The sequence below is a fragment of the Beta vulgaris genome, chromosome 1, assembly GCF_026745355.1.
Source record: "Beta vulgaris subsp. vulgaris cultivar EL10 chromosome 1, EL10.2, whole genome shotgun sequence".
Lineage (NCBI taxonomy): Eukaryota > Viridiplantae > Streptophyta > Magnoliopsida > Caryophyllales > Amaranthaceae > Beta > Beta vulgaris.
This window is the reverse complement of record NC_079202.1, coordinates 51,606,474-51,633,871: the sequence shown is the minus strand read 5'-3', so window position 1 is coordinate 51,633,871 and position 27,398 is coordinate 51,606,474. Positions and strand designations below refer to the sequence as shown.

Here is a 27,398-nt window from a genome sequence, read left to right as displayed (position 1 = left end):
GAGAGAGAGAAGGAAAACCTAACATCGTTAGGATTCCATCCATAGTAAGGGTATCTTGAGCCTAAACATGCACAAACCTGAGGGGTATCTGAGAAATTCTTCAAATGTAGGGGATAATTTGGGAATTACGCCAAACCTCAAGGGTACCTGAGAAATTTTCCCCAAATTGAAAGGGGCAGTTAACAAATAGTTGTCCATAGGGTCATGACTTACTTTCTGATCTTAGCTTTACTTATATTTACTCAACAATTTGGTACTAAGAAAATTAAAGTTTAGACTTTTAGTTGATCTCTTTTGATTGAAGAATAATTTCATCCATCATCGTAACCTCTTGTTTTTTTTGGGTATTGTTAACTAAATCGCTCAACTTTAAGAACAACCTAGAGTTTGTATTGATCATTTGAATAAAGTGTCGACATTTACTACTTATAAAGATAATTGGTAAGATCAAGGACTACTATTATATATAGGGTAATGTTATATGTAGCCCTTAGGGCTAAGGATAAGCATTAAATACATTTTTTAAAATGAAAACAATTTAAGAATTCAAGACAAAATTACACATTATTTGAGGTAATAAATGCTTGATTCAAGTTTTTATTTCCATTTTAAGTTTCTTATATGTAGCCCTACGGGCTATGTATATCATTTTCCTTATATATATACTTGAAAGGAATAGAGGTAACTAATTCATTGGAGTAGATACCTCCTAAATGATGCAAATGCCTTAGAAGATTCAAGTGCAACAGAAAAGCATACATCTCCATTAGCCTCATACAACCTTGTACATGAACTATATATATATATATCTGAAACATATAAACTGGCAAACTTAACCAGCTAATTATGCATTGCCAAGACGTCTAATTCTACTCTCCGGCAATCCGATAAATAGATCGGTTTCGACGTCAGAAATTTGGCTAGTTGTATCTTCAGATGGTGATGCATCTTCTGTTATTGGCTGGGTTTGAGCTTCGTTTGGTAGTGTTTCATACTGTCGCAAAAAAAACCACAATAAATACAAGTATATATAACTCATTCATAAAAACATGAATGTATGTATAAAACTTCCAACATTGGATCATCTCCAACAAGACAAACTTCCCTCCAAAACTCATACATAGATGAGCCAAAGAGGCAAAGACTATTCAAGAGAAAACTAAATTATTCCAAAAATTTCAGCTACTAAAAGAAGTACCATCAAACAATTAGCTTTTCGAGTTTCATATAGTGATCAGTCATAACGGGTTGCCCTTTCATTTTGAGTTAACTTATCAGTTTCAGTTTCCATATATATTCGATACTAGAGACCAGAAAACAATATTCATCACTTGACGTACTTCATGTTTTCATTAATTGGTTCTCAATGTATTGATTCCCTAGCATTTTTCATGGGCAGATTCTGTTTCTGTTTACCTAAATTATTTTTCCACTTAAATCAAAATAAACTTGAACAAATTTTGCCCTCATTAATTATTAAGGGTTCAAGACAATAAGCTTATGGGACGTACTAGTTGCTAAAACAAAAGCAAATCAAAATTAAAATCATAAACTTTGTCTTAGAAACTTCCATTATATGTGTTTAGGTTGACCAAACAAAAAAGTTCCCAAGAACACTTCCATTTTTCATACTTTATTTTTTGTACCAACCAAATAAGCACCAACAATCATACAACATTTTCAAGTACGAGAAAGTTAGCAACTACCAAGTTCACACCACAAACTTTGGGATCTGAAGTTCGAATCGCATATATACATGTCAGAAAGAAGGCTTTCCCTTATATCTCTTCTTGGTTTTCCCAACTATACCATATTTTGAAAAAAGGAAGAAAATAAATAGTATATGAGATAATGGAATCGCTATATATCTGTTCTTTTCTTTAGTTGCAACATTCATCTTTTAAAAGTCAAACTTCAATCTTTTATTAGTTGCGACCTTTGCTTTTAAAGCTCAAACTTTACAAAATTTCACCATATTTATTTGACCATTAAGTATGATAACATATTATATATGGGGATTTAGTTATATACTTCATTTCTAAGTGTACATTTACAAAAATAAAATAAAAAATTATACTTTTTACTAGTACGTCATTAAAGATAGTAATGGTTGTGCATTGCAAATTTTGACACTAATATTGGACGGAGGGAATATAAATCATAAAAGAGGGTTCACCTTTTCAGTAAGCCTTGTATTTTCAGCAGAAAGATGCTTCTCCTGGATTTCATAGCAAAGAACATCATGCATCAATTAATAATAATCTTTCCCAAATCTAGCTATGATAGAAAAAAATTATGAAATGGAGAGAAAGAAGAAAGTTTTCCAGGCACCTTTTCTCTCAACTGCTGTATTTGTTCATTGAAAACTTGATTCTGAAACAAGAGATCAACATTAAACAAATAAATCAAACTTCTTACAATTTGAAGGAAAATGTGAGTTTTTAAGGTTGAAATTGACCTTTTTTGCTCTGATTATGCTTACACTTCTTTCCAGCTGGTTTTCCAGCTGCTGCAGCTCTTCTAAAGTGCATGACCCCAAATTCTCTCCCAGAAGTCTCCTAATATCACAGTTCTATAATTATAACACTATAAAAAGTAATAACGAAATTTTATGAATTAATCATTATACTTTTTGTATTCTAAATAAATGCAACATTTTAACTTCAACGATTATCAATGCAAAAACTTCAACGGTAGCTTTTCTATTATACTAGCTCCATTTCTTTTTAATTGTTACACTTACACTTTTCACGCATGTCGATGCACTACTTTGAGCCTTTATATCTCTAATTTTGTATTTGTAAAAAATATAAAAACTACATATTATAAAAATACATACTAATACGAATCTAACAAGATCCCACATGACTATGTTTTTATTCACGTATAAATCCCAAACGAGGGTCAAAGTGCAATTTGTGAATAGTGTAAAATGTCAAAGTGTAACAATTAAAAAGAAACGGAGGTAGTACTTTGTTATGTTATAAATCATAGAAAACAAAATTTTCTGAGAATGTGCATCAAAATTGATAACATTAGTTTTTCGTTTATTCACAAAAAAGCTAGCATGGTCAAAGTTAGTTTATAAGTAAGGTAAAAGTTAAAGTGTTACATTTATTTTTGGAAATGTAGGAACTAGTTCCTATCAATATATAGATGCAGGCATGCAGCTATGCAAGGTCAGTATTTATAGTGTTGTACCGTTTTGAAGCTTCAACCGCCTCAATCTTCTTGACCAAAATCGCAGTTTCCTCCTTCAAGTTCTGCAATTTTATCAAGAAAACAGCCCCAGCATTAATTAGTTGCTTACTATTGACATGGATGTTAGAGAATGCTGAAACATGCATGGTCTAACGTCCAAGAGAAGAAAGTGAAAGACCAAACATGGTTGTTATAAAGAAGAGCAAATAAAAAACAAAGAAATGAGGACAACCAACACACAAATTTACGTGGTTCACTTATAATCCAATAGTTTCGTGCTCGGGAGGAACATATATTATTAGGTCTTTGGAAAGAGTACATATTACAGAATAAACACTCCAAACTACATATTATTTCAACTTTGTATAATATAATAATGGTTCTTATATAATTTTGGGAGATTAAACCCTGTTTATACGTTGTATACGTTCTATACATGTTTGTTTGTGGAAACAATACGGAAACAAACTAAAAAATCAAGGCAAAAGTGGAGTCAACACCCTAAACTATAACGCGGGTGCATCAAATAGCTGCAACTATGATTTATAACCACAACACCCCAGTGTACAAACCTGAGTGCAGACTGTACCATAAATGAGATCGGCGTCAAAATTCTCACCGGATTCTCCCCTTTCTTATTTTCTTCTTTCTTAACCCTAATTTTTTTTACTTAAAGAAAAAGAAGGCATGTGCCTTAATTTTCTCCTTCCTCAATTGAAGACAGAGTCTTTCTTTCCCAAATCCCGTCTAACTTCTCCAAAATCCCTCTTTTTCCTAAATGAACCTCAAATACTGAAAGACTGAAAATTTGCATAACAATAATGAGCCCAATTTTATGTTCAAGTTTTAAGAATAATTCAAATATTTAGGTAATGGTAGGGTTCACTGTCGACATTGATTGCCTACAGTAGTCCAAACTACTTATAAGTTCAATCAGAATAAAGTAAAACGCTGGTATGACTGCCCAATAACTATCACTTGACTTATAGGCGGTGAGAATTCCGATCACCGACCTCATTTATGGTACGGAATGTACTCAGGTGTGTACTTTGGGGTATTATGGCTATAAGTATTAATTGGGGATTTTGGTGCACCCGCTCTATAGTTGGGGCTTTTGAGCTCAATTTTGCCAAAAAATTAATATTCTTAATGCATAAAATGTAATTGAGGTATATATTGTATGCAAAGATGTGGTAATTTTGATGGAGTATGGTGATTGTGCTAATTTTCTGCATGGAAAGGCCTCGAAAATAAATTAAAAAGGTGCAAGATTAAAGAGGAAATATACCTGCATATTTTCTTCCCGAGATGCATCCTTGGCAGGTTGCACATCTCTAATGTGCCTCTGATATCGTCCAATAGTTTCCTGCATACTAAGGTTTAAAGCTCTTCTTAAACTTTGTTTTTTTTTTTTTTTTTTCCTTGTAGTACATTATAAATTCACCAACTATATATGTATAAAGGAGATACAAAAAATATCCCCTACAGCTAAAATTAATGCTATTAGCTTTTAATTAACTTTCAATGAAAAGAATTTTGAGATGTTCATGATGAATTTTGAATTTGAATCTAATGCTATAAGCAATAGCAAATACCATGCAAAGTATAATGATATAGGTACTCAGAGTTGCTCCAACTATCTCCATACTACATAGTATACAGGACCGTCTCATAAAATTAGGATCCTTGTGATAAATTAAATTTTTTGGTGAATAGAAAGAGATGGGAGAGTCATTAATGGTCTTTTTTTGGAGAACAGGAGGAGAAGAAACACCAAATAGAAATTAATCTTTTTAAGTTTGCATCCAACATTATACTCGCTCTATAATAACCTAGGGTTCCTACTGAAACTGAAGAATATGACAATTCAATAATAACCTAGGGTTCCTACTGAAGAACTTTAATTGCCAAAAAAAACACTACTTTTTTCCATATGATAGTAACTAAAACACCTGTATAGTATACAGTATACTCCATGCATGCATGCATGCCTTCATGCCTTCTTTACCACTTCATAACCTGTCAAGTTCACGCACCTTTGTTTGGTTGGACGAAAGTCTTTTACCACGATACTAGTCCACATTTTTCTTTGTTTACACAAGGATCCTAAGGGTTGAAAATATCCAATTCCCTTCTTCTTTCCTCTGTAGATATATTCTAGTAATAATTAACGCAACTTAAAATTAAGTTTGCAATCTGATGTCCATCTAATTATACTTTATGGAGAACCTAGCGAATTGAAAATGGATATAGAGTCTAAATATTACATGTGTGAATCACTAAAATAGTCCCAAATATTGAAAAACCTCCTTATGAGAGAATTGGATATTCGCAAGCTGAAATGTTCGCAAGCTGAAACGTTCAAAAGGACCAAGGAAAAAAAGATAAAGAATAACACTCATGTGTTAAAAAGAGAAAAACAACGAATATATTACCAAAGTATTAAAAAAGAAATAAGTATGAGGTTATATTCGGAAATATTACCTAAAAAGAATTGAAGTTGTTAAATTAGCTAATACTAAAAAAATGTCAGCTAAAAGTGATTATAATTGAAATTGACAAGTCAGCTGATTGCATGCATTATAGTAAAAGTTTAATATTAAAGAAATGTTAGGAAAATAAGTATTTCATACCACTACAAAAAAAAGTCCATTTAGAGACGGACAAAATCCGTCCCTAAATAGGTCAAATCCGTCGCTATATGGGCTTAGAGACGGATTTAGAGACGGATATTGTCCCTCTCTAAAACCCTTGTCGCTAATTCGAGTTAGAGACGGATTTTAAAAATCCGTCTCTAAAGTTTAGAGACGGATTTTGGAAATCCGTCTCTAAGCTTAGAGACGGATTTTTAAAATCCGTCTCTAAGTTTAGAGACGAATTTTGAAAATCCGTCTCTAAGCTTAGAGACGGATTTAGAGACGGATATTGTCCCTCTCTAAAACCCTTGTCGCTAATTCGAGTTAGAGACGGATTTTAAAAATCCGTCTCTAAGTTTAGAGACGGATTTCGAAAATCCGTCTCTAAATTCGCTGAAAATAAAAAAAATATATAAACGAAATTAACAACACGATAGTTCCTAATATTATCATGATTATATTTAATCACCTATTATTACCTACCTAGTTCTAGTTGATCTCATTACCATTTAGGAATATCCCTTAAGTAAACCCGGTTCATCTCTACAAGGGAAAGGATAAGAAGACTCCACAGTCGCAAGAATCGCTGTTCGTAGGAATCGAACTTGTAACCTCAAAGAAACGAGAAGAAGCTCCAACCAACTACACCAAATACAACTTGTATACTTCTCTACATAATATTGGTAATATGTAGAAGAAATATTAGAGACGAATTCAAAAATCCGTCCCTAATTTAGAGACGGATTTTCAAATCCGTCCCTAAATTAGAGACGGATTTTAAAATCCGTCTCTAAATTAGAGACGGATTTCTAAAAATCCGTCCCTAAATTAAAGAAGCACAATAAAATATTCATATTTCAATTTAGAGACGGATTTTTAGAATCCGTCTCTAAATTTAGAGACGGATTCTAAAAATCCGTCCCTAAATTAGAGACGGATTCTAAAAATCCGTCCCTAAATTAGAGACGGATTTTGAAAATCCGTCTCTAAATTAAATACGTGTAATAAAATATTCATATGTAAATTTAGAGACGGATTTTCAAAATCCGTCTCTAAATTTATTTAGGGACGGATTTTTAAAATCCGTCGCTAAAGTTAGAGACGGATATTAAAATCCGTCTCTAATTTAGAGACGGATATTAAAATCCGTCTCTAATTTAGAGACGGATATTAAAATCCGTCTCTAATTTAGAGACGGATATTAAAAAATCCGTCTCTAAATAAATTTAGAGACGGATTATCAATATTCCGTCTCTAAATTAGAAACGGATATATATCCGTCTCCAAAAATCCGTCGCTATATAAGCTTTTTTTTGTAGTGTACTTGACATAAAAATAAACAAATATTAATTTTACTCTGCTAATCTCATACTTGACATAAAAATAAACAAATATTAATTTTCCTCTGCTAATCTATTTTAGTCAGTATATAGATTCAATCAGTAAATTTAATTTAAGTAATAGGGCCTAAGTCATATTAGATCTAACTAACAAGAATTAGTTAACAAATATTTGAGTAAAATAAATATCAATAGACATGGTGTTTAGTTATGCAATTTTATGCATCGGGTTATTAATTCACATGGATGATGGTTGGGATTGTGTTTTTTCTAACTAACATTATTGTTTTCTTCTCAACCAAACCCGTTTCATGCGTGTATGGCTAATGTAGATTGAGGCTATGTTCAGTTCACTTTATTTTTGCTTATTTCAGATCTAATCAGATCAGATCAGATCAGAAAAAATAAGTTCAGATCAGATCAGACCAGATTAGATCAGATCAGACCAGATCAGATCAGATCAGTTCAGATCATATCATGCTTATATTTAAAAATTATTATTAAATATCTTTCACTACATATTAATAAAAATTATAATAATTGAATATTAATAAAGTACTATTCGAATCAAACAAGACCCCACATGACTATATTTTTTCTTATATATTGAGAAAAATCTAAAAGATTATCTCTTATTGTGAATAGTGTCAAGATTCTAAGTGACAAAGATAAAAAAATACAAAGGGGGTATTATTATTTACTAGTACATTTGTTCAAAAGAATTATTATTGTTGTTGTTGTTGTACTTATTAATTATTAATATTGGTAATTATTATTAATCTTGTTGTTACCATTATAAATGTCATTGTTATTATTATATTAAGTTATTTTGTTGTTATTAAATAATAGAAAATTAAAAGCCACATGTTAAGAACATAAGATTGACGCAAAAATAAGAAATATATAAAATATGATATCTCAAATTCATGATAACGAAACTACTATATCGGATTACATTTCAAAATAAGCTAAGTGTGAGATACAAATTATAAATTTAGATTCGGTATACCTCTTCCTACCGAATTTCAAATCTCTCTAGCTATTTGAAGTTGCACGATATTTATTTATTTTTTGCTCAAGTCATAGTTGTTTGTATATCTTGTTCTATTTTATATGGAAAAAAAAGAGTTCAGTTTGCCGACTTCTCAAGTGTGAAACTTTTTTTTAAGGGAAAGTGTGAAACATTGTATAAGTGCTCTTATAAAATAATGACTTGAGTTATATAATTATTTTTAGTAATAATAATAATTATGATTATAATTATTATTGTTGTTCTTATAATAATGATAATAATAATAATTATTATTAATAATAAAAGTTGTAATAGAAATAAAATGATAATAATAGTAACACTATAAAGAATATCTTATAATGTATTGCATAATAATGATTTACAAAGTAATAATATAATAGTAATAATATATTTTATAAAAGATAAGATCTTGTTGAAAAAATAAGTTCAGATCAGATCAGATCAGATCAGATCAGATCAGAAAAAATAAGTTCAGATCAGATCAGATCAGAAAAAATAAGTTCAGATCAGATCAGATCATAAAAAATAAGTTCAGATCAGATCAGATCAGATCAGATAAGTTCAGATCAGAAAATTTCAGGTGAACTGAACATAGCCTGAATTGATGAGCTAGCCGGATACATATAAACCTGTGTTATGATTAACGCAAGGATTTATACTTCCTTTGTTTTTTGCACCATTCACACTCCTCCTTTGACTGAATGATTGTATTGTTTTTTTACTAATATATATAAAAACAAAAAAGATCACATAAAATTTTCTCGGATTTGTTTCAATAAATATGTTCATAATATCAATTTTTTTATAAGTTTTACAATTACATAATTAGAGATATTAATGGTCAACATTATGCATTGACAAACGTAAAAGTTAAACCGGTACACTTATTCAGAAATAGATGTTAGTATTATTTGATTTGAGCAAAATAATAGTCAGCAAATAAATACAATGAGAAAGCACTAAAGAATTAAAAGTCGTGCAAGACACAAGTTTTGCGTATATCAATTAATGTGACCTAGTTTAGAGGTGGCAAATTGAGAGCTTTTCTTAGGCTCCGTTTGGTAGGACGTAAAACATTTTCAGTGTAAAATAACTTTTATGGAAAACAATTTACAATGGAAAACACAATTCCAAAGTTAGTTTTCTGTTGTTTGGTTTGATGTAAGAAAAATGATGAAATGAAAGGAAAATGAAAGGGAAAGTAAGGAGGTAGTGAGAGGAGTGTACAAGAATGATAAGGAAAATAGTTTTCCCTTCATTTTGAAAGGAAAATGGTTTTCCATCATTGGGAGAGAAATTTTACCCCAAGGGAAAATGGATTTACACTATTTTGCCAACCAAACAATGTAAAACTGAAAATAGAGGAAAACAGTTTTCCGGGAAAACGTTTTACACCCTACCAAACGGAGCCTTAATCTTCAATGGAGAAAACAAGTGTAAAAAACAATGATCACCCAATAAACTTGTTTTGTAAAACATACCAAACCCAAATAATCCTAGGGAATCCTTGTAATACAATCCAAATAATAGTCACCATATTATTTAACGAAACACCAAGAAAATAAAAAGTACCAAAATCGAGCATAAATCGACTTGCCTACAACCGCAGATTGGCCAACATCTTTCGAAGTAACCTAAAGAGTTGGAGGCATGGACAAAAGAGGTAGGAGGATAGATGGAGAATAGCATCTTAATTAGGCTTAGGCGCATACGAGATCAATGCAAGCCACACCCTACTAGAAAACCAAATGATAATTTTGTGTGTCCTGAGCTCCATAGAGTTATAAAACGAAGTGATTGACACATTATTCGACCTCATGTCTTCAATACTATTCTTACCTCAACTTTAGATGGTATCTACATACATACATACACATTGAGTAGAGTCTTACACATACATATAGTGGTAAGTCCCACAAGTTTTAAGTTGATTAGTTAGGAAAACAAACACTATAATCAAGAGAATATTTATTGTATACCTGATATATCATATGTATGGTATATTAAAGGCTTTTTGTTGCTTATTTGCTTGTTTAGTGCTCTTGAATTGTAAAACTTTGCTCATTTAGGCTCCGTTTGGTAGGGCGTAAAATATTTTCAGTGTAAAATGATTTTCATGGAAAACAATTTACAATGGAAAACACAATTCCAAATTTAGTTTTCCGTTGTTTGGTTCGATGTAAAAAAAATGATGAAATGAAAGGAAAAGTAAGGAGGTAGTGAGAGGACTGTACAAGAGAAATAAGGAAAATAGTTTTCCCTTCATTTTGAAAGGAAAATGGTTTTCCCTCCTTGGGAGAGTAATTTTACCCCAAGGGAAAATGGTTTTACACTCTTTTGCCAACCAAACAATGTAAAACTGAAAATAGGGGAAAACAGTTTTCCGGGAAAACGTTTTACGCCCTACCAAACGGAGCTTTAGAGATTTTCTTTGAACAATCAGTAAAAAAAAATAATCTTAAAAGTATTTACGATTTTATATTAAGAGCGAAATAGGTTTATTTTAAATGTATCTATAAGCCCTTGTTTGGTTGACAAAACAAATTGTGAAAAGTGCAAATTCCTAAGAAGTAGAAGTATATGAAGTTGTGTGGTTGGCAAAATCATGGGAATTTGCACTTCCTAGGAAGTTCTACTTCCTCCAAAATGGAGGAAGTTACTTACCTAGTAGAGCTTCCCGTAGGAAGTTCTACTTTCCATTATCAACCAAACACAATTTTATACTTCCCAGAAATTTCAAATACATGGAAAAAATAACTTCCTACGAAGTATAACTTCCTATATACAATCAAACAAGGCCTAAAATGGTGTTCAAGATAAAAAAATCCACATCAACGTTTATCAGTATTAATATCTACCTCGACTATAGAGATCAAAGTCGTGTCATTTCATGCAATCATGCCTAGTGAAAGGCTCTCGAAAGTCGAAACTACAGACACAATACAGGTTGATTACATATCTTATCCTAATCATCAAACAAAATCATGAAAATTTCAACTCTATGCACCAGGCCAATGAGAAGATGGCAAAAGATATCTCCTCAGACTACACAAGATATGTTGCTGTGGAAAGACTACTTTATATGCACATTTTTATGTCGGCGACAAAAAATATATATGGAATTATTAGCCTAAATTTTCGTTTGGTAGACGATAATTAATTACAATAATATCTATACAAATATATTAAAAAGTGTTTCTAATAATGTATACTTATATTGTTATATGGAACCCCCTATTCACTAAAACATGCAAGGTCATATGCTTACTAAAAAATATGTACTATTCAACTTTGTGTAATGAGATTCGAACATGCAATTAATAAATTGTAGACATCTTACTGTCTTAGCTAATTATTAGATATGTTTATTACTCCACATGAATATATATAACTTGGAACACAAAAATATATATAACTAATCTGAAATGAATATAAACTCAAAACATATAAGTGTTATCTATACAAATATATTTAAAAGCGTTCCTACCACATGAACGGTGTCACATGTTGTCTTCTGAATCTTCTAATACAAATGTTTATAATCTCATTCAAAAATATTAACAATGTGTAGTTACTATGATTCGAATACATGACCTTTGATATGAAATGTGAGAGTTATATCACTTTAGAGCCCAGAAAAAAGAATTCAAATTTTGAATTTTTTTTTTTCTAATATTCTTTTTTTTAAGTTACATCACTTATTCATAAGAGTTATAACGCGTAAATATCATTTTCATTTCTCATGTAAGTATGGATTCTCATATGAACTCACTTCTATATATATTAAAAAGAGTTAGAAGAAGAACACAAAGATTTAACGTGGTTCACTAACAATATATTATTTATATTCATAGGGAGAGGGAAAATGATCTTCTTGTCTTTAATGAGAGAGAGTACAAATTTTAGAATAATTGGAAACAGAAGTTAATTAGTTAGGTTTATATAGTACTTCTCCTAATTAACCTAAAGAGATCATGCCTAAAATGGAAACCAAAACAATAACAAATTACTAAACCAAATACATCGAAAACTTCGGCAGAGTTTCCCCCAACCCCGTGCTTGGTTAAACCTAGCGCCATATAATTCAAGGCATATTTCAACATCAATTTTAGTATAAAAATGACTAATTTACTTTGAAACTCTTACTCCCTTCGTTTCTTCAATAGGTACATTGATATTTTCATGATCAACGAAATGTGTAAAAGGCAGAGAAAAAAGAAGTAAAAGTAAGAAAAAAGATGAAAAGGTAAAGAAATGAGAGAAAGAGTTAAAAAAAAAATGCATCATTTAGTTAGATCAACCTACCATTTTAGGAAAAAGGACCAAAGGTGTCGACTAAATATACTCTAAATGAATACGCAATTATTTTTGTTAAAAATGGAATAGTATCTTAGTAGCATTACACTGAAAAGCTTTTTGAGACTTCTCATATAGCTATTTCCTATGAAATGTGAGTAAAAGTTTGAGCTTTTAGAAAAATGGTTTAATATTATAATATTAGTCCACTTTTAGAAAATAAGATTCATCAACTATGAACTCCCATTAAAAAAAATAGCAGTCACTATTTGAATTGGATCATATTGGTTTTGGTGTAAATTTAGACATCTAAAATGTCAAACTAGATTTAGTCTATATATGGAAATATTGATCGCCAAAAATCAAACTTACATCTCTAACTATTAAGTTAATTCTCTGATTAATAAGTAGTTTATATCAAATTCGTCAAATATATATGTTGTACTATTCACATAAAACTTTTATATTGAAATTTATTAAAACTTATAAACTTAGGTGTAACATCATGAACATATTCACATTAGCAAATAGTTTGTGAATAAACCATTGGATCTCCATAAAGGGTAACTTTCTAATAAACAGGAGAAGTACTCTTACCAAATGTGGGTGTGTCTGGGAGTGTGGAAACACTTATGGGAGTAGCAGCTAACTTTGTACGACACTAACTTATAGTAATAGAGAGAAACAAGCATCAAACAAGAAAAATAACACTATAACACCCACATTTGTACCATCAATTTATCTTAACATACTATTTAGTATTATTATTTCATTTTATTCAAAAAAAAAAAAAAGTTATTTCACCCATTTAGGAGACTGAAGAAGTGAAGAATCCAGTACATGCACATTGATTCCACCAACATGTATGGCCATTTCACAATTGGCCCCTTGCTTTGTCAGTTGAAGAATGACATATCCTTTTCTTTATTTTTTTTACTGAATTGGAATCATATTATACTATAATTATGGAGTACTTATTAACCTCGGTTTGGTTAATCAACTATCATCTAAATATTTTATTGGATATTGAAAATCTTCAAATATTCAGACAGAATATTATTTTATCCAAATCATAAACTACAATATATGTTCCAAGACTCAAGAGATCTCATTCTGATAATATTGACTGAATGGGAAACATGTAATTACTTGAATCAAGTCCAATTGAGAGAATGAGATGTTTTGGCAAAAAATATAATATGTTTTGGCTCGAATCAACTCAGACAAAATAAGTCGTACGTCCTGCTCGTCCAAAAGATGGTGAATACTACTCTAAATTTCAACTAAAACATATTACACATATAACACCTTATGTGAACTTATCAAAATTTATTAGCCGGATCTCTATAGCTGAAACGTACAATTATTCAAAGGTGGAAAAAAAAATACACTTAGGGTGAAATAATAGTTTTATCATCACTTCTTCATTTTCTTCCTCATCTCCATCCAAAATTTGACTACTAGCAGTGGATGCTGACCTCGACTAGTTGAACAGTAATTGACAATGATTCTATCTATAGTGTAACAACCTTTTAAAGTTTCCCTCTTGATGTACAACAAATATCCAGAACCACAGATAAACTGTCACCAATAACACAGACCATAATTTGTTACTTTTGATTGATGAATCATCCATGATTTGTCTTATTTTAGACCCAAAAGTAAGTACTAATTTGACAAGGAGATAGTGTAGAATGAGCGAGTATAAGATAGCACAATCCAATTACATTGTGGAATTAAGTGATTGACATATCATGTAATAGGACATTCATGAATGTACCAAGGCAAACTTTTATAAGGCATGTTTAAATTGAGGGTAATAAAAAATGGATAGTCGGAAACATAATAAAGACAATGAAGATAGTGTATAAGTGTAACTAGTTGGCGATGTATAGAAAAAGTTACGAATGTTTATGAGGGAGGATAGGAGAGCTATACATTACCCTCTTGTCGAGGGTAATAGACTAATAGTTACCTTATGAACGTGGTGTGAACTATATACTTACATGGTACAACAACAACAAAAATCCTCGTTTATTTTTTGAGTCAAAGTCCTTGTTATCGCATCACCACCACCCAACTTATCAATCTTATTTTAATTTCGTTTTATTACCCTTATTGCATTATCTTCAAGTTAAACATGTCTTTGATGTGATTTTTTTCTAGACGGAAGCTAATTTAAGTTATGTCATTAATAGTCAAATATTTGATCTCCTCATCCTTAAGTAATGAAATTAAACGTAATTAATTACATCATTACCAACAAGATAAGAAAAAAAAATACATGCACTAAGCCTAAAGCTCATTTAGGAGCAGCTTGACTTCTTTTCTAAAATTTACAAATTTAATTTTCATGTTAGTTAAATTCATTATGAGTAAAAAAAAATTTGAGTAATTCAAATCTATTTATTTTCCTCTATTATAAAAGGAAGATGAAAACCAAGGGAAAAAATGCACCTTCACTATTGAAACAAACGTTCATAACGTTCATACTTTGGATATATATGATTGGAGAATCACAATCCGTTAAAGTAAATTACCTACCATACTGTTTTGAGCTTAGATTGATTTTCATTACATTAGAATAATTACCTACTTAAATTATGTACGGTATATGTTATTTCTTCACGAGTCAATGAGATATTATTGAACCTTAAAAAAAAAATAGGGATTATTGAAGTGCTAAACACTAAAATTTCATGTAATCGTCCACCAAATACATAGCACATTAAAGTTTATGAGCAAAGAAATTGCAAAAACCATTCAACCCTAACCCTAACGCATTAAGCTTTCCAAAAATGATTTCCCAAAAAATATACAAAAAACATGCGATTACACATATAATACACAAACACTACCATCAAATGAAAGATCGAACCCTCCTAGATACATTAGAAAGGTTTAGATGTACACGACCTTATCGCGTTATCCCTTAGAGGGTCGATTTCCAAATTAAAAGATACTAATAATAATAATGATGATGATGACGAAGAAGAAGAAATGAAATTAAAATAGGAAAGTTGATTGAAAAGAAATGAAATTTAGAAATAGCATAAAATTAAGAACATACCTACAACTTGCAAATTCATAAAGTTTTCCTCTTGGAGAGAAAATAATAAGAGCAACTTCAGCATCACAAAGAACTGATAACTCAAAAGCTTTCTTCAACAATCCATTTCGTCTCTTAGAAAACGTCACTTGTCTGCTCGTCGCATTTTCTATCCTCTTCATTTGTGTCTTTCCTCTCACCATTTTTTACCTCTATTTATTTCATACAAAAATCATCAAATTTCATATCAACAACAAATATATATAAACTTCATCAATTGATTTGCATCACCAAGTAATCAACTTTGATAAAAAAAAAAAAACAAAGAAATTAAAAGGTTGACTTACCAATAATTATGATAGAAGATAAACCCAGAAAATATGGATCTCTTCAGGAAAAATGGAGCTGAACCCAGAAGAAAGAATCCAAAGAGAAACTTAGATATGTAATTTTTTAAGGGAAACTACACAAATTTAACAGAAACCCACAATTTTTTTAAAAAAAAAAAAAAAAATTATTTGGGTATTTATTTTTCTGGGTATAAATCAGTGAGGCAGGTGAGTTGTGATTGATTTATTCTTTATTTGAGTCTGGGTTGCCTTTTTTGGGTAGTAACCATCAATGGTTAGACTCTCACAGTCTCACTAGACCCACCTTTCCATATTCATCTCACTTTCTCTCTCTAAAATCTCTCTCTAAAATCTCTCTATAAGTCTATGCTTTTTTTCTTTTAACTAGCAAGTTGGTCTAAATAAAAACCCATTTATGTATAAATGAAAAAGGAAAGTTTTGGTTTGCTATATTTAACTTTAACCCACTGGGTGAAAGAAGAAAGAAAGAACTATTGCAATGAAAAAGAAAGGTTTTTAAATATAAAATATAAATAAATATTATTACTATATTAAACATGAAAAGTAGTAAAACCTTAACTCTTTGCTTGTTTTGGCAAAACCTTGTAAGGGAAAAGAAGAAACCTGAAAATGAGATGGAGAAAGATTTATGGTAGAATTTGCAATTATTGAAATTTTTCAGGATAACATGGGAGGAGGTGTATAAATGGGAAAGGTGCAAAGAAAGGAAATAGGAAGAAAGAGAAAGTGTGCAAATAAAGGTTGAAAGATGAGACTAGTTTTTTTTTTTATGAATTATAGATATTACTTGCTAGTTTTGTTTGAGTTGATCTTTTTTAACTTAGCTAGTACAATGATACTACAATTGCTTTTTATTACTTTAGTATATTTTATAATTCTTATATATATAGTGATCAACCAATCTTTCATTAGGAACAAAACCATCCACTATATATATTAAGCTAATAATGACAAAATAATATTTGACGAGATTATGATTTATGAAAGAATACAGTTTTACGCTTAGTTTAAGAGGATAACACAAATAAGTTAAGGTTTTGAAAGATATATATAATTAGAAAAGTTCACATAAATAATTTATTTATATGATATATTTAATATCACACTCCCGTAATCGAAAATATATAATGATTAACTTTGAGAATGGCGAAAAATCAAGAATCTTACAAAAATAAAGTCCTCTCATAAAGATGTTGTTTATTACAATACAGACCTAACACATGAAATTGTCCAAGGGTAACTTTCACATATTCAATATGTATGTTAATCTCAACATATTGAACACGTTGCTTCTGAACTAGTTAGGTCGCGTGACAGGCCACTCATATTGAAGAGAACCCGTGATGAAGGTTGTGACTGTGAAGAATATGTAATCGGCATATAATAAAAGAAATGTAGTACCCTTGGTGGTGTTAGACAAAGAGAGAACTATATACCACACTTTCTACCCAAGAATCATACCTTTGTGAGGTATGTGGCAAATCGTTGATACCAATCTTGCAATAATTGCGTAAAGACACCATATATATATGGAATAATATTAGCATCAAATGATTAAGATACCAAGTCTCCTATTCCATTTCTAACCAAAACATCGACATTTTTTAAGTTTCATGAGTGTATTTTATTCTAGAACAATAAAAGATTAGGATTATAGTAATAGTTAAATTTCTTAAACGTACATAAAGTGATAAACTCATTTAGGCATTAGTGAAGATGTAAACTTAACAACCAAAGAGACAATTTATCCTATGAATATGATGAAGAAGCTAAAATCTAAAAAAGGGGGAGTAAATAAAAATGGGGAGAAATAGAAGAGCATGAAATAAATAGTGCAAAAAAGAAAGCTAATGATAAAACGTCAACGTCGTCCGTACAATCGGACCAATGAGAATTCGAAAACGCATTTCTGAATATATAGTGACAGATACAAAAAAAAGGTCCCAGAGTAGCGTGTCAGATACTGACATATCCTGGGGTTTTTTTTTAGTCCATGACTCTTTCCTCTTTTTTATTCTTCCTAACTCTACTCTTTAGTTCCGTACTTTATCAACCATTTTTTTTAGTTATTACCCCAAGTGGCTTTCAGACCAAATTAAGAAATGGAGTTTTCCCTGTGAATTGTGATGTTTTTTGTTTTGTTTCATAAACTTTCTAAGTTTTTGTTTTTTTTGGTGCTAAAAGTTTCCAACTAATATTACTCTCCGCCCTTTCATTTTAGTTTATTCACGTGTAGAGGTGATCATGGGTTGAATTGAAATTCGACTTAAAAAGTAATCCGTTTTGGGTAGGGTCAAGTTTCGGGCTGGAATTTTCACGCTAAGACCCTCTAATTGAAGCCGACCAACGTGGCTTTGTAGGACCAGTTTTTAGTAGGGGCAGAATTTTAGTCCGACTTTCCATATTCATGTTGCTTGTTTTCCGATGTTTTACCCCATAATCGAGTTGGGACCGAACCATGAGCCGAACAATCGTGCCAACAAACGGCCCATTTCGGACCTTGTCGATATTGATCACCTCTATTCACGTCATTTTGGGGAAGAATTAAGGAACAAGTAAAAAGGTATGAAAGATAAATTAAAAGTGGATAAGAATAGAATAAAGTGGATGACATTGATGAAAAAAGAGGAGAAATTAGTTGAAATTTGAGACATGTTACCAAAAATAGAAAAAATAACAGTGTGCAGATAAAAAAAACGATGTAATACTATGAAGTAGAATAAATTATATAAGCTTTCTATATTCGATTTTATTTAAAAAACAATTTTTCTTTAAAGAAAGTGGATATTAGAGATATTGGTGATATTAATATCTCTAATAATGGAAGAGTTGAAGGAAAGAAGATGGTGGGTAGATGACTATAGGTAAGATCCAACTACAAAGAAAATAATACATAGAAAAAGACAGCTTTAAAATGCGTATGTGGTAAATAAATTGGAATGACTTATAAGCATAATTGTAACACAGAAAACAAATAGAGAGATAACAACGTTTTGACTTTTATACTATTTATATACTAAATTTGACTTCATGATTTAATACTAAGGCATGAGATCAAATCATGCATTTATTAATGTTTTTTCGTGATTCTCTATACACCTAAAAGACTAAAAATGAATACAATTTTTAATGAATTTTGATTGTGAGAAAGATAGCCAATGAAGAGTTCCATATTACATGAGACATACGAGGGTGAGAGACATTTAGTTAATTATCTAGTTCTTTTGAATTGAGAAAAACTGAACTGGGAGAAATTGAATTGTAGAGAGAAACTAAATCGAAATTAACTGAACTGAAGATAAGTCCAAAAGAATAAGACTTAGTAGTGTACTTTAGCCTCATGTCGACCCAGAGTTTTGCTCAATAGTCTGCTTTAAATGTTTTTGTAAGCAACGAACTTAAAACGCAAAGCAAAAAATACCCGTAAGAGTAGGAATACCTTCGACGGAGGAGGCACCTTCAAGGTCTCAGCCTTCAGCTTGATCATCAAAGAGGCATTGCTGGTAAATCGTTTAGCCATATCAGGATCCAAATATTCTCGGGCAACAACTGAAAACAAAAGACAAGTATTAGCACTAAGTAAAAGTTCAAGAAGATGAAAGGGGTCATCCTCAACATGGATTACCCTTGTCACAACTCGGCTTATACCAATTGTTGCCAGAAACATCTCGTTCCAGATATTATGGCGGAAAATATAACACCCCGACAATTCTCTATTTTTCAAAATACCTTTTCAGTATAAAACTTAAAGAATTACCAAAGCATTATCGTCCGTGTAATAACGTATCGCTTATTCGGAATTTTGCAGCGGGAAACATAATAAATAAACTTTATAAATAAAATTTAGTCAACCACAAAGTCAACTCCAAAACCAAACCAAAAGCTAAAGTCAACGACAATAGTCAAAGTGAACTACGAAAATATAAAATCAAAGTATGGTAAAACAATCTACATAAGCTCTCTAATCTCGAACCAATGATGCATCATCTTCAAACATGTAGATGGACAATGCACTATTGATCCCTAGTGACTCCTCACCTAAATGGGTCATCACATGATCAATAACGAATAGACATGATCAACATACACACACAAAAGCACGTAATCAACAAAGCTAAGTACTACATAATTACAAATAAATAATCCTAACATGATACTACCACATACTAAACAGGAATAAATAATAATATAATAACCTTAGAGATAACTTTTACTGAACAAAACTTCACAACCAAAATTTTATTTACTTTAAATGAAATAGTCAATTGAACGAGCTGTCTGACAAAAAACTAGCCTTCCACTTGGAAGACGAAATATGGGCGCGGCTCCGTATTCCCATGACCTACGATATTAAGGAACCTTTTTAAATCAAAAATATGACACAATGAACAATCTAGGAAAAGACATGTGCTACCACCATGTACTCCAACTCTCTACTTGTCCAACAATTCAGACGTGTATAAGTCTAAAGCTATTGATATTCACGTTTCACACACTTTACATGATAAATAACTTATTACTTGTTAACACTAAACAAGCAATATAGATAATACAATCATCAAATAATCACAAACTTCCACTTTTATATATCTTAGGATTAGATAAGTGATCAAACAACTTAACAACCCAAGATTAATCCAACTTTAATCCAATCTTCCTCATTTATTTGTTGAACCTAGCGAACAACCAACCAACCTTTTAAAGGTATAAAATATCAACTTACCAAACAAGACCATCGATCCTTATAAAGTAGTAAATAATAAAAAGGGAACAACATGATTCAATCATTATCCAAAGCAATATATATACGTCATATGAATTAATACAATAAAGTTTTCAAATTTCATATGCTTTTATCAATCTTCCATCCAAACATAATATAAATCTCATAATCAACATGTTTCACGCAACGACATAAAATATGCAAATCTAACATAATAGAAATCATAAATGAACTCGAAATAGTTTCTATACATGATACTACATTATTTTTATCCTTATTAGAATCACGATACTAATTCAATCAATACACAGGTATGTACGTACCTTGTGTAGAAAAATCGAGTAGCCACTTTCACAACCTTAGAATTCGCGTAAAGAGAATTTTCCGCCTAAAACAACCAATATAAATCCACAATCAATTCTTTATGAATTTACATCAATAATAAAATACTTTAAATTCTTCTTAAAATTGTTTAAAAACCTTTACTGTTGTATAATATGAGCACTATAAGAGGGGGGGTGAATTATAGTGAGAGAATAAGCTATACTTTTTGCGGAATTAAAAGTAAACTTAGGAACAAACAATGGGAACACGAGAGATTTAGCGAGGAAAAACTTCCTAGGCCTAGTAGGAAGAAACAACCTCGACCACAAGGGATTTTAAACAACTTTTCACTATAATAGGCCAAAACAACTCTGTTTACAACCTATTACTTTTCTCTCGATTCTCAACTTAAGTCACTCAACTCAAGTTCCCAACGACAGTTCCCATAACTGACGTTTCTCTCAAACTTCACTCGAAGTTCCTTTTTCTTTCTCTTGCTTCACTAAAAGCTTCTCACACTTACAAGAGTTCACTCAAACCCTTTTCTCAAAAATACACTTTGTAAAATAATGGAAGAGTAATAAACTCGATTAATGTAAGTATGAATTCTCTTAAGAAAAAGGCACTGACACTTTAGATAACTTAAGACAAATTAACTAAGTCAGACACATTTTGCTCAAATGAATTAGGCGCCTATTTATAGACAATTAAGACAAGACATGTTCTCCACTAGTTAAACCATTATCACATGATCTCCATGATGTTATTTAATTAATTAAATTAAATTAATTATTCCATGTCATGTAAAGCATCCACTAATCCACTACTTCACTTCATAAGAGAAGCAGTAATACATTACGTGGTTTTTACAAAACTTGAAGAATAATTAAACTCATTTTAATTAAATAAATACTTGGAGGATAATTAACTAAGCCACTAACTACATAAATCGTGTAGCAGTAGGTTTAGGCGTGTAATCCAGTTTTTAGGAAATAAATAAATTAAACACTTTAGCTAGTTTTTAGGAAAAATATCTTTTTCAAAATCTCTTTTATAAAACCGGAAAAACAGTTTTATAATTTAAAATCCGAAACATTTTGAAAACCGGAAATATATTAATTTTCGAAAACTAAATCTTTTAAATAAAATATAAAAGATAAAAGACAAAATATAAAAAGATAAGATTTGAAAACCAGTTAAATTAAAATCAGAAAATCTTTTTAAAATCTTTTCCTAACAAACTTAAACTAAATTCCTAAAATAGTGGATCTTAGTCAAAATATCCCTAAAAATTCTAACAACTATATTGGGCACAAGTTTAACTTAGGCACACAATATTAGAGTCACTTAGGAGTTCCTAAATCAGTTTTAAGTCTTGTTCCCTAACCTTGTTCCTATAGTGTCAGGTTTGTTCCTTTCATGGGAACAAAACCAAGTTCCTTTGAGAATTCACTACAAACTTAATTAAGCTTTTACTCAACCTTAACATGAAGATTAATAAATACCCTAATGTATTCTAATCTTCATTCCATGCTTGATTCTTCATCTCTCGAACATCTTTACTTCGATCTTGATTAATTATCCGCTTTAATCTTCAATCAAGTATTCTCTTCGCTTGAGCATGAATTACCTTGCAACAACATAAATGAATATACTATGTCTTTTGTGGTTATGTCATCTTCAAAACTCAAGGGTCAACATTTACCATCATTTAAAATTAAGTATTAAAGCCTCCTAGTATACTACTACGTACTATACTAATTAAAACTTTCAAAACTCATGTTTTAAAATCATAAACCTCCATCAACAATACTCTTTTCAAATTTCCAGCAACATATTATATATTAAAACTCTTTTCAGATTTCTAGCAACATATCATATAATAAACCTCTTTTCAAATTTTCGGCAACATATTATATATTAAAACTCTTTTCAAATTTCTAGCAACATATTATATATTAAAACTCTTTTTAAACATGCTTAAACATATTTAAAATCATAAGGACAATCAATCTAATAAATTATAATATTGCTCCTATGATTTTCCAATTGTTAAAACCCTAAAAATCCATGTTTTGATAATTAAAAGCACTAGGGAAAAAAAAGGAAGGGCTACGCTGGAAGGGCTGCGTATTCTTCAAAATGCTACCCTTCTTTATTGTAGGGTTGCGGTTTTAAATAAAACGCAACCCTTCTTTACAGTAGGGCTGCGTTTTTAAATAAAAGCGCAACCCTTTAGATAAAAGGTTGCGCTTGTCTACAAAACGCAGCCCTTCTTAAAGTTAGAAGGGCTGCATTTTTAAAAAAACACAGCCCTTTATGGGCTTTTTTTTTAAGTAACTTTAATTTAAAAGAATTATTGGGCTAAGGGATTCTCACAATTTAAACTCTCTCCTCTCTCTCACGCCTCCTTCTCACCCTCCCTCTTCTCTCTCTCACGCCTCTCTCTCTCACGCTTCTCACTCACCCTCCCTCTTCTTTCTCACCCTCCCTCTTCTCTCTCACCCTCCCTCTTGTATCAGTAAAAAGAGCTTCCTATCTGATTACATACAAACTGAGAAGTAACAAAGTAAAGGTAATGCTAAAAATATTAGAAGCCCCATGGTAAGAGGCACCTAATATGAACCTCTTCAGAGATGCATTACTTCACCACCAAACTGTGACCCAGAAGAATCCTACCCTATAATATACTCCAGAAGAAATTTATTGTCGAGGAAGCTTCCCTAATAGATCTGAACGCAGTGTGAAGTGCGCCGATGTCGTCATGACTCCACCTTCTCTGCGATGTTTAGCAATATTTTCAGATCTGAACTTGCGTTTTCTCACTGTCCTCCTCGTTGTTCGTCGGCTTTTTCGTCGTTAGTTGGTCTTTATTGGTCGCTCGAACCGTCAGCAGACGAAGACGACCTTTCTTCGTTCGTCCTTCTCCGGGTCGAACTCCGACCATTTTTTTCGTCGTTGAACTCCGACAACGACAACCACAAGTTATAGATTTTTCGTTTTTCAGATCTAGAATTTCTTGATTTTTGTTTTGATGAATTAATGTAATTTCAGATCTATAATTTTTCTCTTTTGTTTTTTCGTTCGTTTTTTTCATTTTTGTTCATTTTCGTTCATTTTTTTTCATTTTTGTTCATCTTTGTTTTGCTGAATTTATGTAATTTCAGAAGGGTAAGTATAATGTTTTTGGTTTATTGTGGAATATGTTAGTCTTGTTTCCTCTGTTCGAATGAAAGTGGCACATGCTGTTTATACATATAATCATGTTGCTTGATAAAAAAAAAAGGCAAAAAATTTTTGGGTCAAAAGGGCTGTGTTTTTTACTAAAAACGCAGCCCTTCACCTTAAGAAGGGCTGCGTTTTTTAACTAAAAACGCAACCCTTCACTTGTAGAAGGGCTGCGTTTTTAGTCCAAAAAACGCAGCCCTTTCAAGCATGAAGGGCAGCGTTTGTTGTTAAAACCGCAGCCCTAAGGGCCTTTTTTAGCGCAACCCTTCCTTATTTTTCCACTAGTGAAGTCTAATTCAAACATAATAAGTAAATCTGAATTTTTATTTCTGCAATACATCAAGTATATAAACTTAGATTCACAATCAAATCATCAAACTATAACTTTTAAACATAATCCTTATTTAAAACAAATCTTAAAAACATAAACTTTGCATTGAAAATAGCTTGAGGATGAAGAAATTAAACAAACCAAGAAAAGAAGAGGAGAGACACATGACGCCAAGGTTGCAGTGTTGTGGCTTGCTGCGGTGGTCGGCGGTGGCAGCGGTGTTGCGCCGTCGACCGAGGGCTGGAGCGCTGAAGAGGAAAAAAGAGAAAAAGGAAGAGGGGGCCGAAATCTTGGGGAAAAGGAGGAGAGAGAAAATAAGTTGCATGGGAAAAAGTGGGGGTTTTATGGTTTCCCTTGTGGGCTTAGGAAAATGTGTGAGCTCATTTAATGATTGATGAAATTAGTGTTCGATTTCGCATACCCAATTAGAAGTCCTTTTCCCTAATCCAAAAAGTGTTTGGGTTTCTCATACCCACTTAGAAATCATTTTTCAAATTCAAAAAATGTTTTAAACTTTTCAAATAATTTTCAAGGCATGTCTAGGCAAAATATTTTAACTTCTTTAAAATCATTAAATATTCCATTGAGTTTCAAATAGTCAACCTTTAAAGAAATAAATTATTTAAATGCTAAAATATATTTATATATAATAACTCTACATTAAAATATATTTATAGAATTCATAAATTACGGGAGATTACAGGAAAGGAGCCAAAATTGCAGCATCGAAGCTTCGCCACTAAAAATGGTCTTCGGGATCAATTGCTTCATCTTGTTAAATTTTGTTTTTGGTTTTAATTTTAATGTGTGTCTTAAATGTAACATGTTACATCAAAACTTGTTGTTGACATGCATAATAACATAGACTTCAATAAGAATGATATAGACTATAGTACTATATAAATAATGACATGAATGTCATGTTATTATATCATTTATTTCATCTCATACTAGTTATTTACAAAAAAAGTGGTGGTTTGTGGATTGTTACACCATAAAATTTGATATAATAATTATACTTAAAAATTTGTGTTAGCTTTGTTATTTGGGGATTATTTCGATTTCCAACCATCACTCAGTCAATCTCACCAAAATTTAGGAATACTTTCTCTATGATTTTTTTTAAATTGAATATGGAGGGAGACACATTATTTTAGGTCAGGGGAGAAATAGACACGTGAAAGATGGAATCATGTAATGAAGATAAATAGAGAGAATTCATATGTAAAAGAATTAAGCTAAGGGTAGTACTACCTGAAAATTTTTTGGCAATTAGAAAAGATCGGAGGAATTATATATTATTAATAAGAAAAATACATAAGGTGTGTTCTATTCAAATTACTTTGACTTATTATAACTAGCTCATTGAAACTTATTTTTATGATAAACTGAAACTTAACCGAGCCAATCTACAGCCTGACCTTTTTTTAAATATAAGTCAAAGTAAGGTAAGATGAATACCCAAGAGAAGAAATTTATGTTAGATCAATTATCTAGGTGGCTTTTAAAAGGAACCGAAACAAGATGAAAATAACCTTACTGATGCAAGACTAAGGCCGATCAAGGAAATGCTGAAAAATATGATTTAAGAAATGAATAGATAATATTTCTCTTACAATACTTTTTGTGCTAATACTTCCTCCATTTGATAATACAACTGCAGTGTATGGGTTTGGCACACAATTTAATAGATAAATTAGAGAGAGTAAGCATAAAAGGTACTTAAATTAATTTGTATTTTGATATTCCAAACCTTTATTCTTAGTGTCAATTTGATTCAATTTATGTTGTCTTATCTTATCTGAACTTATCTTATCTTTTCTAAAATAAGTGAAGATAAGTTGAACAATTATCTTATTTTATCTGAATTTATCTTATCTTATTTTTACGAAATAAGTTAAAATAAGTTGAATAAAACAATTAAAATAAGTTAAATAAAACAGAGTCTTACTAATATTTAGATGTTTTAAAGTATGTTTATTTGCCTTTACTAATTTTTTATCTGAAATTTGGTGTCCAATTTACATATATGATGCAAAAAGTTTTAAAAGGTATAAAGTATATTCACTATTCTTTATAAGAAATTGAGATCAAATTTTTCTTCTTCTAAAACGACCCCATGCATAGCCCTTGTCGGGCTGCCCCCATCTCAATTCTCATGTAGAGTTATAATGGTCACAAACTTTTAAAGTTCATAAGTACTTCCTATAATATTTATTAGTTTTACCAACTTTTATTTTTGGATTGTCATTTTTTTTCTCTTTTTGTTTAGAAAAATGGTCATATATATATATATATATATATATAATCTTTGCAATAAAAATTTTCTCACTCTAATTTCCTTGATCCATAATATTAAATTTAATACAATATGCAATATATAATTAATACCTTCTCTTCCATTATATGATCCACATGCTTATTTATTCTAAAACTTTATACCAAAAAAAGTGGGTAAAAATATAGAAGTTGGAGGAGTACTCAATTACTAATAGGCCATATTATCTATTTTGTCATCATATTTTCAGTCCTTGTAAGATATAATAAGTTCACTTGTCTATCAAGTTTAATCCATCAAAATTAAGGAATGACACACTCAATAATAAGATCTAATAAATTCATATACGTTTAGACAAGACACAATAACGTCCAATAAATTTACATAAGCAAATATAAATTGAAAAGAACGAATCCATAGTCTAGACTCATAGAGTAGGAAATCTTACATTAATAATGTGTGAAAAGGTTCTATAACAACATATTCTGATTTGCGATCTATCTGTCCCTATATATTTGATGCCTTTTTTAAAAAAAACTAGATATCTCTTTTGTTTTGCTACAGAATGATATGGTAACCATGATTCAC

At 30.9% G+C, this 27,398-nt stretch overlaps 1 protein-coding gene across 2 annotated transcripts; it reads right to left on the bottom strand.

The window, feature by feature from the left end:
• Positions 1-686: 686 nt before the first annotated feature.
• Positions 687-16,626, bottom strand: LOC104905468 (MADS-box protein SOC1). Of its 2 annotated transcripts, XM_010694026.4 has the most exons (9): positions 16,480-16,626; positions 15,903-15,960; positions 15,577-15,767; positions 4,490-4,574; positions 3,202-3,263; positions 2,459-2,558; positions 2,332-2,373; positions 2,177-2,218; positions 687-994 (listed from the first exon to the last, which is right to left on the bottom strand). In XM_010694026.4, exons 3-9 carry the CDS (start codon positions 15,756-15,758, stop codon positions 845-847), a joined length of 663 nt encoding a protein of 220 aa, XP_010692328.2. In that variant the 5' UTR covers positions 15,759-15,767; positions 15,903-15,960; positions 16,480-16,626; the 3' UTR covers positions 687-844. The 2 variants fall into 2 exon arrangements, with proteins under 2 accessions (XP_010692328.2, XP_010692327.2); XM_010694025.4 differs by lacking the exon at positions 16,480-16,626 and having other exon boundaries at positions 15,903-16,359.
• Between the last annotated feature and the right edge of the window lie 10,772 nt (positions 16,627-27,398).